The 18,247-nt window shown below is 37.0% G+C and overlaps 1 protein-coding gene across 1 annotated transcript in view; it reads left to right on the forward strand.

Moving 5' to 3' along the window:
* Positions 1-18,247, forward strand: part of MIB1 (mindbomb E3 ubiquitin protein ligase 1) — a 118,443-nt gene that overhangs the window by 92,924 nt on the left and 7,272 nt on the right. Inside the window, exons 15-20 of the mRNA XM_036874225.1 lie at positions 1,906-2,067; positions 4,223-4,404; positions 5,828-6,020; positions 10,745-10,823; positions 14,985-15,098; positions 16,517-16,617. Coding sequence (XP_036730120.1) covers positions 1,906-2,067; positions 4,223-4,404; positions 5,828-6,020; positions 10,745-10,823; positions 14,985-15,098; positions 16,517-16,617 — 831 coding nt within the window. The remainder of the gene's footprint in view (positions 1-1,905; positions 2,068-4,222; positions 4,405-5,827; positions 6,021-10,744; positions 10,824-14,984; positions 15,099-16,516; positions 16,618-18,247) is intronic.

Here is an 18,247-nt window from a genome sequence, read left to right on the forward strand (position 1 = left end):
TGTAAATTCCCAGAATATTAAATCAGAGAATTTCAGAGTAACTTACAGATTTGTTTTTTTAAAAAAGTATACTCCCTTTTAATTTTTATAATTGAGAGTGAACTGTAATTAAAGGCTTTGGCTAGACATTTGCTGAACAGATTCCAAAAAAGCTGACATGTATATTTTTATTTTACTAATCCGGTGATTCCAGTCAAAAGACTTGAAAGAGTATCTGTTTACAACTTTTTTGTAGAGCAGTGATTCTTAAAGCTTGGAGGCTGAAGCAGCAGCATCAGCATCACCTGAGACTTTGGTAGAAAAGTAAATTCCTGGGCCCCACCTCAGACCAACCAAATCAGAACCTCCAAGGGTGGGAACTAGCAATCTGTGGTTTAACAGGCCCCCAGGTAATTGTGATGCATGTTCAAATTTGAGAAACTGTCCTGCAGAGACATGATATAATCTTTTTGAAACAAAGCAAACAAAACAAAAGAAAACAGTAATTAGCCAAGACAGGTAGGACCATGTGCTTGAGATTGGTTTCTTTGTATGGTATTTTTCTAAAACTCTGATAGCATTTACAGAAAGGATTAGGGAACTTGTTAAAGCACTGTAAGCAAAGTTTTATGTTTACCACTTAAAATATCGATTGAGGGCTTTGCTGGTGGCTCAGTGGTTAAGAATCCGCCTGCCAATGCAGGGGACACGGGTTCGAGCCCTGGTCCGGGAAGATCCCACATGCCGCGGAGCAACTAAGCCTGTGTGCCACAATTACTGAGCCTGCGCTCTAGAGCCCACGAGCCACAGCTACTGAGCCCGTGTGCCACAACTACTGAAGCCCGTGTGCCGAGAGCCTGTGCTCCACAACAAGAGAAGCCACTGCAACGAGAAGCCAGTGCACCACAACCAAGAGTAACCCCCGCTCGCTGAAACTAGAGAAAGCCCACATGCAGCAACAAAGACCCAATGCAGCCAAAAATAAATAAATAAATAAATAAATAAATATATTTTTAAAATATACATATATATCGATTGAGATATGTCAATTATGCATTATATGTAAGAGATTGCAGTTTAGCAAACACTTCACTTTTATTATTATTTAAAATCCCTCTTGCCAAAAATTCATTTCTCTGATATTTGGACTTATAACCCTTATAACCATACATTTGGAGAAAATTAACCAAAGAGAATGGAAATAAATAACTTGCTTATTTAAATAATAGAAGAATTTTGAACGTTATGATTTGGTCCTATTGGAAATACTTAAAATATTCCAACTCACATATCTGAAATTAAAAGGAGAAAAAAAGGGCTTCCCTGGTGGCGCAGTGGTTGAGAATCTGCCTGCCAATGCAGGGGACACGGGTTCAAGCCCTGGTCTGGGAAGATCCCACATGCCGCGGAGCAACTAAGCCCGTGCGCCACAACTGCTGAGCCTGCGCGTCTGGGGCCTGTGCTCCGCAACGAGAGGCCGTGCTAGTGAGGCCCGCACACCGCGATGAAGAGTGGCCCCCGCTCGCTGCAACTGGAGAGAGCCCTTGCACAGAAGCGAAGATCCAACACAGCCAAAAATAAATAAATAAATAAATAAATTTATTTTTAAAAATAAATAAAAGGAGAAAAAAAATGTCCTAAATTTCCCCCAGTTATCTTGATCTTAGAGTAGATTAATTGAGCAACATTTTGGTTCGTATTTCTTTCTGCTTTCTCTAACTCAGTATATTTGAATAACCAGGTTCATCATTATTTGTAAGGAGTCACAGGGATATAGAGTACTTTAGCAAGCAAATACATAAAAATAATTAACTTTCATAGCAGCCCCGTCAGATAGGTCCAGGGTTCTCATACTGTTACTTTAGAGATGTTGTAACTTCTTGTGGGTGGAATACTTTAGCAAAATGAGATGTTTTTCTCTTCTAGCTTTTGGTCCGTGCAGGTGCCAAATTAGATATTCAGGATAAGGATGGGGATACTCCTTTGCATGAAGCTCTGAGGCATCACACTTTGTCTCAGCTACGTCAGCTTCAAGATATGCAAGATGTGGGGAAGGTCGATGCTGCCTGGGAGCCATCCAAAAACACCGTGAGTAAAGATAATCTTCAATTCAGTGCCAGTGGGAGCATCTTTTAATGCAGAGGCTTATATTTATGGCTAATTTAACTTGCACTTGATAAAATATTTCATCAGAGCTACAAATATACACAGTTTATGAGCTAAATACTAGTCAATGCTAACTGTATTGTTTTGCATTCTTACTAAAAGTTGTTTGGTTCTCCTTCAATAACTTTAGCCATTCACACAGGAGTATTGTGGTGTCTTTTTGTGGTTTGAATTTGCATTTCCTTATGACTGTTGGTATTGAACATCTTTTCATTTGCTTGTTCACCACTCATGTATATTTGATGAAGTGTCTCTTCAGACCTTCTTCATTATTTTGTTGAGCTGTCTTCTTACTACTAAGTTTTGAGGGTTCTTTTTATAAACTGAATACAAGTTCTTTATCAGATATGTGGTACGCACATACTTTCTCCCAGTCTGTAGCTTGTCTTTTCATTCTTTTTTTAAATTTTATTTATTTATTTATTTATTTTTGGCTGCGTTGGGTCTTCATTGCTGCACATGGGCTTTCTCTAGTTGCAGCGAGCGGGGGCTACTCTTCATTGCGGTGTGTGAGCTTCTCGTTGTGGTGGCTTCTCTTGTTGCGGAGCACGGGCTCTAGGCGCGCGGGCTTCAGTAGTTGTGGCGCACGGGCTCTAGAGTGCAGGCTCAGTAGTTGTGGCGCACAGGCTTAGCTGCTCTGCGGCATGTGGGATCTTCCCAGACCAGGGCTCGAACCCGTGTCCCCTGCATTGGCAGGTGGATTCTTAACCACTGCGCCACGAGGGAAGCCCTCTTTTCATTCTTTTAACAGTATTTTTCGAAGAGCAGAGGTTCTTAATTTTAATGAAGTCTGATTGACCAATTTTTCTTTTATTGTTTGTGTCCTGAGAAATCTTTGCTAAATCCAAGGTCTTCTCCTATTTTGTACTAGAAGCTTATAAAGTTTTAGCTGTTACATTTAGGTCTGTGATTCATTTTGTGTTAATTTTTATATGCATAATATGAGGTATGGGTCAAAGTTCTTTTTTGTTTTTTGTTTGTTTGTGGATATCAAGTCGTTCCAGCCCCATTTGTTTGAAAAGACTGTATTTTTCTACTGAATTGCCTGTTGTGCTTTTATCTAAAATCAGTTCTTTTCTATTGATCTGTGTCTTTATCTATGTGATGCCAACCCATTGTCTTGATTACAGTAGCTTTGTAATAAATGTTGAAGTCAGTGGTATAAGTCTCTTCTTCTTTTTCAAAGTTGTTTGACTATTCTGAGTCCTTCACGTTTCCATATGAATTTTAGAATCATTTTTAAGAATGTAAAGGGTTTTGAGACCAAAGTGTTTGAGAATTGCTGCCTTTCTATATGACCATAGGTAAATACTCTCCTATGTGCCTCGTTTTTCTCATTTTAAAACTAGGGGAAGTGAGTAACTACCTCCATAAGGTTGTAAAGATTAAATGAGTTAATTCATGGAAACTGCTTAAAATAGTTCTTAGTCCATTGTAGATGCTCCATAAATATTAACAATTATTATGACTATTTTCAGACAAGATGTATGAGTCAGAACCTCAGATGACAGTAGAACCTGATCTGTCTCATTCTCCACTTCGTGGCTTAATTCCTGGTTCTTGGTTCTTTTCTCAGTTGTCTCTCCCCTTTTCATTTCACGTTGGTTGCTAGCAGTTCCAGAGGCAAATTGAGTAGCAAAGGGAGACTGTCTCCTCAATATCTCAATCAGAAGTCTTGTTCTTGAGTTTTATTGGCCTTAATTGACCTGATTTAGGTTATGTGTCACCCCTGAACTAATCACATATATGAGATGGGTCTCTGAGTGGTTTGAGCCATCTTTGGTTCACCTCTAAAACTGGAGATGGGTCAGTCCTCATACTATACACCTGAGGAAATTGGGGGGTAGGTGACATGGAGGAAGGATACTAGGACTGCAACTCATAAGTGTCCACCACATCTATATAGTCTTGCCATACATGTTTTTTACCACACATACATATTCATATATACATACATATATATGCAAGCACGTGCACACCACACACACATTCTTGCATATATATATATATATTTGGTGATAAGAATTGATAACAGATTCCTAAAGGGAAAATAATGAATTTTTTCATTTGATTTCAGTTAATAATGGGACTTGGTACCCAGGGAGCCGAGAAGAAGAGTGCAGCATCTATTGCCTGTTTCTTGGCTGCTAATGGTGCTGACCTTAGCATTCGAAATAAGAAGGGTCAGTCGCCACTTGATCTCTGTCCTGATCCAAGTCTCTGCAAAGCACTGGCAAAGTGTCATAAAGAAAAAGTCAGGTTTGTATTATTATCATAAAACCTAATATTCTGTACATAAAGTATCATGTGGTTCCACAGTTATAGGGAAATTAATATAATGAGGTATATACATTTCTTTTTTATTCTATTCTTTTTTATTTTTTATTGAAGTATAGTTGATTTACAATGTTGTGTTAATTTCTGGTGTACAGCAAAGGGATTCAGTTATACATACATATACGTACTCTTTTTCATATTCTTTTCCATCATGGTTTATTACAGGATATTGAATATAGTTCCCTGTGCTATACAGTAGGACCTTGTTGTTTATTTTATATATAGTAGTTTGTATCTGCTAATCCCAAACTCCTAATTTATCCGCCCCCCCCCTTTTCCCCTTTGGTACCCATAAGTTTGTTTTCTATGTCTGTTTCTATGTCTGAGTCTGTTTCTGTTTTATAAATAAGTTCATTTGTATCATATTTTAGATTCCACGTATAACTGATATCATATGATATTTGTCTTTGTCTGACTTGCTTCACTTAGTATGATAATCACTAGGTCCATCCATATTGCTGCAAATGGCATTGTTTCATTCTTTTTTATGGCTGAGTAGTATTCCATTTTATATAGAGGTATATACATTTCTTTAAGTATATCCTTAAGGGGCATTTTATTAGAGCAAGGCAGAATGCATCTAAAAATATATAGAGGCACTGTAATTACTGCAGTAATAACTTAAACACTGGGGTGTAAGGGGAAACCACTTTGAATGTGTGCATGTGAGCCCACATGTTCATGAGTTTCTGAAGATCGTAGTGGAAACAGAGTGTCCCTTTTCTATCTGTACCTGTAGTTGGTTGTGCATATGTATTTTTATGTCTTGTATATATATATTTATAGATGTGTTCTGTCTTTCTGTAATAGAATTGTATGCTCCTTAAGGATACACTTAAAAGAAATGTCAAAACAGCAGCTGCAGTGACATATTTTCCAAAGTGCCCTGTCAGTTGTGGACTCTGATAATGCTTCATTCTCTCTGTAGTTAGGATAACTAACATGGGCTCTAGTTAGGATTTTTGTTTTATTCCTATATCCTGTGTCTTCCTCAGCTGGTCCTATATAGATAAAAACAGTTTCTGATGTAAACTGTTTATGTTAATTTTTTTAAACTAGTGTTTTTGATTTCTTTGTTAGAAGAAGATTCACTCTTTTCCATTGGGTGAGGATTTGTTGAATTGAAATTTGAATTGTACTAGAAGTACGTAAAAATGCAGAGAAGTAGAAAAATATAGTATACAATGTTACATATATAGATGTTAAAGCTTAATTTTTTAACATAACTAAAGTTGTTTTTTACCCATACTAATGATGCTCTAGATGTTTTAAAAAACATTTAAATTAATGAATTTGTAATATGAATATTCTCATAGGCTTGATTAGAAATATTTTCTTTTACTAGTGGTCAGGTGGGTTCTCGAAGTCCTTCTATGATTAGTAATGATTCTGAAACCTTAGAAGAGTGTATGGTGTGCTCAGATATGAAGAGAGATACTCTTTTTGGCCCATGTGGACATATTGCTACCTGTTCTTTGTGTTCTCCACGAGTCAAGAAATGCCTCATCTGTAAAGAACAAGTTCAATCCAGGACAAAGGTAATATGTTTTTAATATAGCATTTTATTATTTTTTGAAGTTCTTCAAGACTACAGTTAATGATAAATAAGATTATATGATGCCACGTGTCTTTTAATTTTGTTCTTCCTAAGACTGATCTAAATATGGGAATGTATAATTTATACATTTATCAAGACACCAATTGAAATACGTAAACTACAGTACTAGTTAAAAATAAAAGTAATCTACTATTTTACTTTCAAAGTCCCTTATAACCTAAAGATGTATTTAATTCCACTTTGTGTTGTAGTTACTTGTATACTGCACCTTTTTTGAGTACATGGATTGTTTTGTATTCATCTTTGTAAAAGACTAGTTGATTTTTTCGGTAGAATATTACACATTCTGGATTTATTTGATTTTTATCATGGTGTTCTTTAATTTGTTTCTATATCCTTTGTGATTTTGTAAACTGGAAGTTAGATCTAACAGCTTGATTAGGGTCAGCTTAGACATACTGGGCAAGAAAACTTCATAGACGATGCTATTCATTTCGTACTGTATCCCACCATTAGGCAAATAAAGTCTGATCATCCTGCAGTTCTTGGTGGTCAAATTCTGTATCTCCTCTGAACTTTTTATCTCATCTGACTCCTTTTGCTTTTTGAGAAGCAGTATTCTTTTCTGGGTTTCTGGTTTCATTTTTTTTTCCATGTAACTTAGTGCTTTTCCATCTTACTCATTTTGGTTTACTGAAATAATTGAAAAAACCAAAGCTCAAAGAAGTACACTGACAGTTGGGTCTTCAACACAGTTTTCTTGATTCTTAAGTCACAATTCTTTCCTCTGTGTTATGATACACAGACAGAATTAAAACCAATGTCTACAAGGGAGGGTTGACAGAACAGGAAGGTAGAGAGGAAGGATTATGTTGTCACTCCTTTTTAGACCAGTTCTGAATTCCAAGAATTAGTAAGGTGTCTTTGTATTTTAAGTTATGGAATTTTTAAACCTGTACAAAAGTAGAAAAACTTACATACCCACCAAAGAGATTTGCCAGGTTTGTTGCAGAGCCTTCGAATGTAAAGAAATAGCGACCCCAAGTGGTTAAAGGATCATGAACATCTTCACTGAAGATAAAACAAATTGTAAAACTAGTATTTGGAGGGAGGGAGAATAAACAAGCTTGGTCTCTTTAGCAATTAAAGAAATACAAATTAAAAATTATGAACTATTATTAGCCATTCTTGTCAAATTAGCAAAAGTAAACTTTAAATAATGCTAGGAAAGTGAGAAATGAGTACTCTCTTAACACTGCAGTTGGCTGAATAAATGGGTTTACATTTTTTTGAGAGACCATCCTGACAATATATATACAAACAGTTACAATAAATATGCTTTGATATAGTAATTCCACTCCTGGGAATGTATGTAATCTGAGGAAAAAAATCCAGAAGGGGAAAAAGTTATGCTTAGAAAGATTTTTTTTTTTAATAATAGCTGAATGGGAAGAGAATCATCATGTATTAAGCGCTGATTTTATATTAGGCATTGAACTAGACACTGTACACATAATATCTAATTTACTTTTTTTAAAATTGTCACATTTTAATGTTTGACCAGTATTTAGCACATACAGTTCTTAAAATATTTATATGACAGTGCTCCTTACGTACATATAAATGGCTAGATCAGTCAGAGTTTCACCTCCGTGTCGTCATTGCTCTTGAGACTTTTTGTCTGTCTAGTTGCTAAAGTTTGGGATTTTCACTTCTTTCACCCATATTGTGCCTACTTTTCTTTTTAGCTTATTAGCCAGCCAGATAGCTGACTCACACACCTTTGAAATTTAGCCATGGTCCTCAGCCCTTCCTTTATTTTATTTTGTTTTTAATTAATTTTTATTGGAGTATGGTTGCTTTACAATGTTGTGTTAGCCTCCACTGTGCAACAAAATGAGTCAGCCATACATATACAGATATCCCCTCCCTTTTAGACTTCCTTCCCTTTTAGGTTACCACAGTGCATTAGGTAGAGTTCCCTGTGCTATACAGTATGTTCCCATCAGTTGTCTATTTTATACATAGTATCAATAATGTATATGTGTCAATCCCAGTCTCCCAATTCCTCCCACCCCACCCCTTTCCCCCTTGGTATCCGTGCATTTGTTCTCTACATCTGTGTCTCTATTTCTGCTTTGCAAATAAGATCATCTATACCATTTTTCTAGATTCCACATATATGCATTATTATACGATATTTACTTTTCTCTTTCTGACTTACTTCGCTCTGTATGACACTCTCTAGGTCCATCCATGTCTCTACAGATGACCCAATTTCATTCCGTTTTAATAGCTGAGTAATATTCCATGGTATATATGTACCACATCTTCTTTATCCATTCATCTGTCGATGGGCATTTAGGTTGCTTCCAGGTCCTGGCTATTGTAAATAGGGCTGCTATGAACATTGGGGTGCATGTGTTTTTTTGAATTAAGGTTTTCTCTGGGTATATGCCCAGTAGTGGAATTGCTAGGTCATATGGTAGTTCTATTTTTAGTTTTTTAAGGAACCTCCATACTGTTTACTATAGTGGCTGTATCAGTTTACATTCCCACCAGCAGTGTATGACGGTTCCCTTTTCTGCACACCCTCTCCAGCATTTATTGTCTGTAGATTTTTTGATGATGGCCATTCTGACAGGTGTGAGGTGATACCTCATCATAGTTTTGATTTGCATTTGTCTAATAATTAGTGATGTTGAGCATCTTTTCATGTGTTTGTTGGCCGTCTGTATGTCTTCTTTGGAGAAATGTCTATTTAGGTCTTCCACCCATTTTTTGATTGGGTTGTTTGTTGTTTTGTTATTGAGCCATGTGTGCTGCTCATATATTTTGGAGATTAATCCTTTGTCAGTTGCTTCATTTGCAAGTATTTTCTCCCATTCTGAGGGTTGTCTTTTCGTCTTGTTTAAGTTTCATTAGGTCCCATTTGTTTATTTCAGCCGTTCTTTTAGAGAGAGGAAAAACCTTGTTGGGAGCTATGAAAAGTTAGTGTACCTGCCTCCAGGCTATGGGTTCCTTAGTCTCCCATTTCCAGGGTCTTCCTATCTCTGCTCCCCACTGTGGTTCTGGTAGTGTACTGCTTAGTGTTTGCAGTTTGTGGGCTGGATTTGTGTACTGAAGGTAAACATTCCCTTCGTTATAGTCTGACCTTGAGTAGGTCTTAAAGCCTGTATGTATAATCCTAGAGTTGGAAAGAACACCCTGGTCTTGCATCCTATAAGCTGTAGGCGACTGAAATTTGTTTCTTTCAACTGTTTTAAATCAAGTCAGAAACTTAGCAGATATCTTAGATCTCTTCTTCACCATTCTATACATTTTATGTTACCAAGTCTTCTTAAATATTTCTCAGAACTCTTTCTTCTACTCTATATTGCTATGTCTTACTTAAAATATGCCCTCCTATCTCATAGTTAGAGTTGTTCTAGGATATACTTGAATAAGGGCCACCTGAGTCCTCTCCTTGTCTTCTAATTGACACTTTACCACCTTGTGAAGAAGGATTGTTCTTTATTGTTCAGATTTTTAAAAAGCTGCAGCTCTACAGTGTTAGGTAATTTGTTAGTATTGGAGCTGGAATTGGAATGCAGGAACATAAAAGTCCTGACCAACCATGTCTTACTGCTTCCCACTAGGTTACTATGACTATGTAAATTCTGTGTACGTAGCAAGGTCTAAGTTGGGAAGGTCCAATATTTTGGTTGTTTAGGTGAAGTGGTGGTCATCATTTTTGGACAGTAATGTTAAATGACACAGATAGGGGTGAATGTGTGTCAGAAGGGAGGAGAATCAGTGAAAGATGGATGTGGAGCCAAGGGCAGTAGGCAGATGGGGGTCAGAGAACCAGAGCAAAGTTAAGAAATAGCTACACACGCAGAACTCAGATTAAGTGGAGAAGAGGAGGAAAAATTGATGGAAATTATGAGTAGGTTGTGGAGGACTTGTGAAGATCAGGCGAAAAGAATAGTCCAGAGCTCTGGGCTTCAGCCAGTGTAGGGGAATTCCAAGTCCTGGGAAAGGATGAGTTAGGTGGAATTCCTCGGATGCGGGTAAACAGAAAAATCCCCCTTAAGCTTTAGCAGTCTGGCTAATCTGGCTAGAATTTTATGAATATTAGAAATCTATCTTATCTCAGTCATTTGTTCTTTTGATTTTTCTCTCCCAAGTAGTTTTTTTTTTTTTTTTTTTGATGTGGACCACTTTTAAAGTCTTTGTTGAATTTGTTACAATATTGCTTCTATTTTTTATGTTTCGGGTTTTTTTGTTTTTTTTTTTTGGCCCCCAAGGCATGTGGGATCTTAGCTCCCTGACCAGGGATCAAACCCACACCCCCTGCATTGGAAGGCAGAGTCTTAACCACTGAACTGCTAGGGAAGTCCTCAGAGTAATTAAAAAAAAGAAAAAGAAAGAAAATTGAAGTCTAGTCTGTTCTCCCTGACCTCAGAGGAAATGGAGTTTTTCTGTATCATTCTTTAGGACAGGTAGGGAGACTAAAGTGGAGCTAGACCAGTTTAGCTGGGGTCTTCAAAGATGTAAAAATGAGTAACCAATAAAGTAGAGGACAGAGGAAAAGTGTGTTAAATTCTTCTGTGCAGGAGTATTTCCTTATAGAGGAGAAATACATTTGGATACAGAAGAAACTGTTAGTCACTAGATTTATTTGTAGATGTTTACGCTTTTGCTGTAACCTCTTCTTTGCAGATTGAAGAATGTGTGGTATGCTCTGACAAGAAAGCAGCTGTTCTTTTTCAGCCGTGCGGACACATGTGTGCTTGTGAGAGTAAGTAGCCCATACAGAACTTCCTCAGAATTATTACAAAAGTAGAAAGTGAAACAAATTATGTCTTTGAATTACTTTTTTAATAACTCATGAACAGAGGAGTTGGTGGGCCTCTAGAATCCTCTGTCTGTTCTCTGTACAAGAGTGTCACCTCTTTCCCTCCTTAGTCCTAAGTGTTAAGGAAGACTCGATGTGCTGCATTCTCCCAGGTCAGCTTTTTTTTTTTTTTTTTTTTGGAGTATAGTTGATTTACAGTGTTGTATTACTTTCTGCTGTACAGCAAAGTGGGTCAGTTACACACATATCCACTCTTTTTTAGATTATTTTCCCATATAGGTTATTACAGAGGCTTGAGTAGAGTTCCCTGTGCTATACAGTAGGTCCTTATTAGTTATCTGTTTTATATATAGTAGCGTGTATGTGTCAATCCCAGTCTCCCATTTATCCCTCTCCCCCTTCCTTCCTGGTAACCATAAGATTGTTTTCTACATTTGTAACTCTGTTTCTGTTTTGTAAATAAGTTCAGCAATATCAGACGATACTTGTCCTTCTCTGTCTGACTTACTTCACTTAGTATGACGATCTCTAGGTCCATTCATGTTGCTGCAAGTGGCATTCTTTCCTTCTTTTTTATGGCTGAGTAATATTTCATGGTATATATGTACCACATCTTCTTTATCCATTCCTCTGTCAGTGGACATTTAGGTTGCTTCCGTGTCCTGGCTATTGTAAATAGTGCTGCAGTGAACATTGGGGTGCATGTATCTTTTCAAATTATGGTTTTCTCCAGGTATATGCCCAGGCATGGGATTGTTGGATCATATGGTAGCTCTATTTTTAGTTTTTTAAGGAACCTCCATATTGTCCTCCATAGGGGCTCTACCAATTTATATTCCCACCAACAGTGTAGCAGGGTCCAGCTTAGCTTTTTATTTCATTTGTTGTATGAGCACAAAATGACCACTTCTCACACACAGGAGAAATTTATTTCTGAAAATGAGTGTTGATACATTTAGTCTAGCCTTTTTTCACATATGAAATTAACACATCTTCATCTTCACCTTTATGGTGCCTCTCCTGTATACTTTCCCCCCTGCTGAACCACCCTCAGCAACCATTTGGGGCAATAGTTTCTGGCTTTCTTAACCTTCCTTAACCTCTATGTCAAGAGAGCTTATAGAAATCTTCTTTGTGAGGATGATATTAAAGTTTAAGAGGAGTTTTAAACTTCGCTTTTACATATCTCCCTTATTCTTTTCAAGTTAATATACTTAGTATTAATATCCTCCTCTTCTTTTTGCTTTTTACTTGTCAGTGAAGAATTTTAAATAAGTTTAACAATTTATACTTCACTTAAATGGACCCAAAGTAAAGCATGGTGTTTCAGTCAGTTAGGTGTTGGTTTTTCATATAACATTTGACTAAAGTAACAAACTGTGTAATAGATTAATCTCATTGGCACAGATTTGCTTTAAGCGTTGGTGTTTTGTTTGTTTTTTTTCATTTTGATAGGCAGCTCGTCAACTAAGAAAGGATTAAGGTTTTCTACTGTAACATTCTGCTCCAAGTAATTGTTTCTGTTTACCAAAGACTGGTATAATGGCTATTATCAGCTGTCAGAGGGCATGAAGAAAGAGAATTCTGTCTTAAGTAAAAAAGAACTCAGGTTATGTAAATTTTCATAGCCCAGGAGTTAGCAAACATTTTCTGTAAAGGGTCAAATAAAACATATTTTTGGCTTTGTGGGCCACATGATTTCTGTAGTAACACCTCAACTCTTTCCAATTGCTTACCTCTGCCATTGTAGTGCAAAGCCAACCATAGACAATATGTAAACAAATGGGCAGGACTTGTTTTCCATTAAAACTTTATTTATAAAAACAAGTGACTGGGGCTTCCCTGGTGGCACAGTGGTTGAGAATCTGCCTGCTAATGCAGGGGACATGGGTTCGAGCCCTGGTCTGGGAAGATCCCACATGCCGCGGAGCAGCTGGGCCCGTGGGCCACAGTTACTGAGCCTGCATGTCTGGAGCCTGTGCTCCGCAACAAGAGAGGCCGCGATAGTGAAAGGCCCGCGCACCACGATGAAGAGCGGCCCCCGTTTGCCACAACTAGAGAAAGCCCTCGCACAGAAACGAAGACCCAATATAGCCATAAATTAAAAATAAATAAATAAATAAAAATTAAAAAAAAAAAAAAAAAAAAAAAAAGGATTTAAAAAACAAGTGACTGGGCTTCCCTGGTGGCGCAGTGGTTGAGAATCTGCCTGCCAATGCAGGGGACACGGGTTCGAGCCCTGGTCTGGGACGATCCCACATGCCGCGGAGCAACTAGGCCCGTGAGCCACAATTACTGAGCCTGCGCGTCTGGAGCCTGTGCTCCGCAACAAGAGAGGCCGCGATAGTGAGAGGCCCGCGCACTGCGATGAAGAGTGGCCCCCACTTGCCACAACTAGAGAAAGCCCTTGCACAGAAACGGAGACCCAACACAGCCATAAATTAAAAAAAAAAAAAAAAGACTTTCTCCCTATTAAAAACAAAAAAAAAAAAAAAAAAAACAAGTGACTGGTTGGGTTTGGCTTGCAGGCTGTGGTTTGCTGACCCTGTCAGAGACCAAAGTGACTTGAAAGCTGGTTTTAGTTAGTAGTTGGTAATACAGATTCTAGAGCCTTAAAGTAATATTTTCCCCCAGGAGTTTACCAACGTTTTTACATTATTTTTGCTTTAGAATGTAACAAGAGCAACAGCTAACTTTTATTGAGCTCTTAATTTGTACCAGGCATTTTAATCTCTTTTTGAGTGTTTCCTCTTTTATCTTTACAAGAAACCTAAGAAGTAGAGTTTTCTCCATTTTACAGGCCATTGGTAAACATTTATTTGCTAGGGAAGATGAAATCGAGGTGGAAAATGTCCTTCTCCTCGAGTATACAGTACAGCAGGTGGTCCAGGCCCACATCACAATAATCAAAGGAGGAGAAATTACATCCCTTTTGGAGGGATGGAAGAAAGATTTTATATAAACAATATAACAACCTAACTTAATAGCTACAAGAATTTAAAATAATTGTGGTTACATATTATATACTCAGGCAATTAAATAATTCTTTAAATTCAGAAAAAAACCCTGCCCCTCAGATTGAAGACAAACCCAAACCAGGTATCTACTAACATTAGCTCCTACCTAGTGCATCTTGCCTAGGCCAGCATCAGACCCATCTCTGTTTAGGCCTTGGCACAGGGTCGGCCTTGACAGAGAATTGTTATTCTGTGTCCACCAGCATAAGCACTGTTGGGAGTATGTGACCCCCTTGTCCACATTGGTGGTTTTGTGCTTTGCTAAGGTTTACTGTCTTGTCATAAGACAACCTGCCACGGTTTTTGCTATTTTTCCTGTTTTTGAAATGACAAAGACACTTGGTATATAGGCTAAGATATGGAGTATACTTTCCATAATAAATGCTAATGGGAAAGAATGTGTTGAAACACTGTGTTATTTTATAATTAATTAATAACTTTAGGTGTAGTATTAATAATCCATAACATAGAATTGTGCCTGGGTATTTCTTCTTGGAATGGCAAAGCATTCTACCGATATATAGGTATTAGAAAGATAGTCTATTATGATAAATTTTTGATATTTTCCTGACTGCTACATTAAAAAAGTAGTCACTAAGCCATTTCCTTGTTAGATTACATCAGTTTGATAGAAGGGAGAGAATTGTTCAACATATTTTAGGAATTTAAGAGATAAACGATTTACAAAAGAAAGTATTTTTTTTAAACGTATCATGTGAGCAGCCTTGTAATTCTTGTGATAGTAGTTAAATTTATGAAGGGTATCTCCCTCCTTTATTCTCAAGCCTTAAGATCTTGAAATATTTACATTACATATTTAAAAAAATCTCAGAACCACCTCCTCCTCACAGTTTATTCCAACGTATTAGAAAATGTCATTAGTTTCGTGATGATGGGCTCTGTATTCTAGAGGCTACCAATGAAAAATATACATTCTTAGGTTGATAACATTTTAAGAAGGTAGAATTGTGTATTGATATAACTTAGTGTTTATCTCAGTGTTAAATTTAAGTTATGACAAATGAGCAGAGGAAGGCCACCCTGTTGATGTTCTCTTCTGTGAGAAGTGTCCTATTGCTGTTTCCAGACTGTGCTAATCTGATGAAAAAGTGTGTGCAGTGTCGGGCAGTAGTTGAACGAAGAGTGCCCTTCATCATGTGTTGTGGAGGGAAAAGTTCAGAGGATGCCACTGATGATATCTGTAAGTGGATTTTCTTACTTTGCTTTCTTATTGGGACTTTCATAGACGTGTCTTCTCATAGTACACTGTCTCCTTGTAAAACAGAAGGTATGTGACTTGAATCTACAAGGAACAGGTAGGGTTTTGCTCTTGTTACATTATTAGAAACCTGAAATTGTATTTTTCTAACTTGTAATATGATTATGGACCTTTAAACATTAGTCTTTTAAGAAACCTCCATGTGTGTTATAAAGAGCATTGTAGTATTCTTGCTTAAAGAAAATTTGCTGGCTATTTTTAAGATGAAATTTATTGTGTCTTAGGGTGGGAGGACATCATATTATAAATTATTTTCTCAATTTACACAAGTATTAACCTCATTATTTTATGAAATAGGTTTACCTCTTGTGTTTAAGTATTTTATGGGATAGTAATTCTTTGTGACAGAGTAACTGTAGATAAACTGAAGTGTAACCCAGTGAACAAGTGGAAAGATGAAAAGTAAATTATTTACCTTCAACCTTTTCAGCACAGTTGACCCTCGAACATCGCAGGTTTGAACTGCCAGGGTCCATTTAAACTTGGATTTTTTCTTTTTTTTTTGGCCACGCTGCACAGCTTGCTGGATCTCAGTTCCCCAACCAGGGATTGAACCTGGGCCATGTCAGTGAAAGCCCGGAATCCTAACCACTGGGCCACCAGGGAACTCCCAAAACTTGGATATTTTTTAGTAGTAAATACTACAGGACTACACGGTCTGTGTGTGGTTGGTTGAATCTGGGAATGTAGAGAAACCGTGGATGTGGAGGGCAGACTATGTTATTTGTTGATTAACCCCTGCATTGTTCAAGGGTCATCTGTAGTACAGCTGTGTAAAAATATTTTTCGTCTCTGCACTAGACATAAGCTGGATGGTCTCTTTGATATCTTTGTTCTGTGTACAGATGAGGAGGAACATTAGCATAGCTACTTTGCCCAGAGCTTTTTTTCTTTATCACCGATAGGGCAGGATAAAAATCCTGAGGACAGATTAACTAGAGTAAAAGACCAAGAATCTAGAGAGTAGGAAAAGGGAAATAAAAAATTTCCTTCCATTTAGTAGAGCATGACCTTTCTTTCATGGAGTTCCTCATCTCAGATCAATAACAAAACAAGGAGAGCCTTGGAAAGCCCAGAAGTCTGTGTGTGGACTGTTGTCTAGCTGAGTTAAATATAATTAGAAATTAATGTGGAAACCTATTTTTTCCCCAAAGATTATAAATGAAGGAGTATAACATGAATGTCACTGCTGTTTCTGTTGTCCACGTGGGAAAATAAATTTTTTAAGAGGATTCTAATAATAGTCGTGTTTTTAATAAATAAAACTAATGATTTTAGAAATAAAGAATCATTCTTGCTTCAAAACAGTAACATTAAGATTCTTTATCTGTACTATATAGCAAGTGGGAACATTCCGGTGTTACAAAAGGATAAGGACAACACCAACGTCAATGCAGACGTGCAGAAGCTGCAGCAGCAGTTACAGGACATTAAAGAGCAGGTAACGGTGACGTCTTCATGGTGAACAGTGACTCGAAGAACGGCATTTCATCTCCTTCTGTAAAATTACTAGTGTTTTCTGTAGTCAGCGTGGTTCATATTAGTGTATCACTTGTAGTGTTTGAATATTTGCAATCAGCAAAGTCTGATTAGAAGATTTCATCAAGTACTTTACAAAATAGGAAACGCACCAGTGACCAACATGAAAGAATGCTACACCACACTGAGGTGTCTTTTCCTACCTATCAGATTGAGGGGAAAAAATGTTAGAAACTGTCAATATCAAGTGTTTAGGCAAAATACTTAGCAGCCGTAACTCATACAGTGCTGGTGGGAATATAAATTAGTAAAAACACCTTGGGAAAGTTTGTCATTGTCTCGTAAAACTAAATAGGATATTGTTTGGGGATGCAAACTTGGAAGGAAAAAATCACACAGATGGTGATTAAAATCAAGGGTAGTGGTTTTTTTTTGGCTGAGATGGCTGGGAGGGGGCACGAGGGAAGTTTCTAGAGTATCGATAGTTCCATTTCGTGATCTAAGTTGATTACTTGAATTTGATCAGTTTGTGAACGTTTATTAAACTGTGCATTTATGATTTGTGCACATTTCTGTATAGATGTGATACTTCAGTAAAAAGGGGAAAAGGATGCACACACACACACACACACACACACACACCTATAAAGAAAAGCAAGGGAAAGGTAAATAAATGCAAAATTCAGAATAGTGGTTATCAGTGAGGGGTGGAGGAGGATATATATTCATGTGTTAAGCTGGGTGGTGGTTATATTGTTCTTTATATCTTATACATACCAACAGAAGTACTCTTTCATATCTGCTTAATATTTAATAAAAGCAACAGTAAAATAAAGTTACCTAAAATTTTTAGGTATCTGGTAAAAAAGTCTTTTTTTTCCCCCTTAGCTTACCATTTGACCCACCAATTAAATCTGAATCTGAAGATTGAATCAAATTAAAGGATTGAGTAGCAAAGGGTGTTCTTTAGTTTGGCAGTCACATCAGTGTTGCCATGCACTTGTTAAGAGTCTCACTCTTGTCTTTTCTATCTGAAGTTTTTTCATTCTTAAATAATCTTCATGGCCATATTTCATCATTAAAGTCGTTAAACAGTTAAAACTCATTTTCTGTGGAATGTTGGAATTTCTTTCAGGGACCCCTTCAAGGTTACCAAGAGAAAGCATCTGAATAAGTCTCTTTTTAAATTTTAAATCTCCAATCTTTCTATTACCCCAGTGTCTCTTTAAAAGACAAATTAATTTTATGTGCTATTAAGCATATATTAATCCAAAGTAGCTTAACCCAGACTGCACAGATGTGTTTACTTTTGGAAGTTATTAATTAACTACATAGACCTCTGGAAAGTTTAATGAAAAAGAAACTAATTTAATTTTAAAAAGTGCTTTGGTTTTTTAAAATAAAAAGTTACGATTTTTCTACAGCTTTGCTTCTCAAAACTTCAAGGATAAATGTGAAAATTTACTTTGGAAGAATGGAGCTAGCAAGTTAGACTATGGTTCTTTTTTTCTGTTGTTTTCTTCACAATGATTTTCTGGTATTGCCAGAGTTGGGTACCACATTTTCATATAGGCTTTAGGCCTGGTTTATTA

The sequence above is a fragment of the Balaenoptera musculus genome, chromosome 14 (genome assembly GCF_009873245.2).
Source record: "Balaenoptera musculus isolate JJ_BM4_2016_0621 chromosome 14, mBalMus1.pri.v3, whole genome shotgun sequence".
NCBI lineage: Eukaryota > Metazoa > Chordata > Mammalia > Artiodactyla > Balaenopteridae > Balaenoptera > Balaenoptera musculus.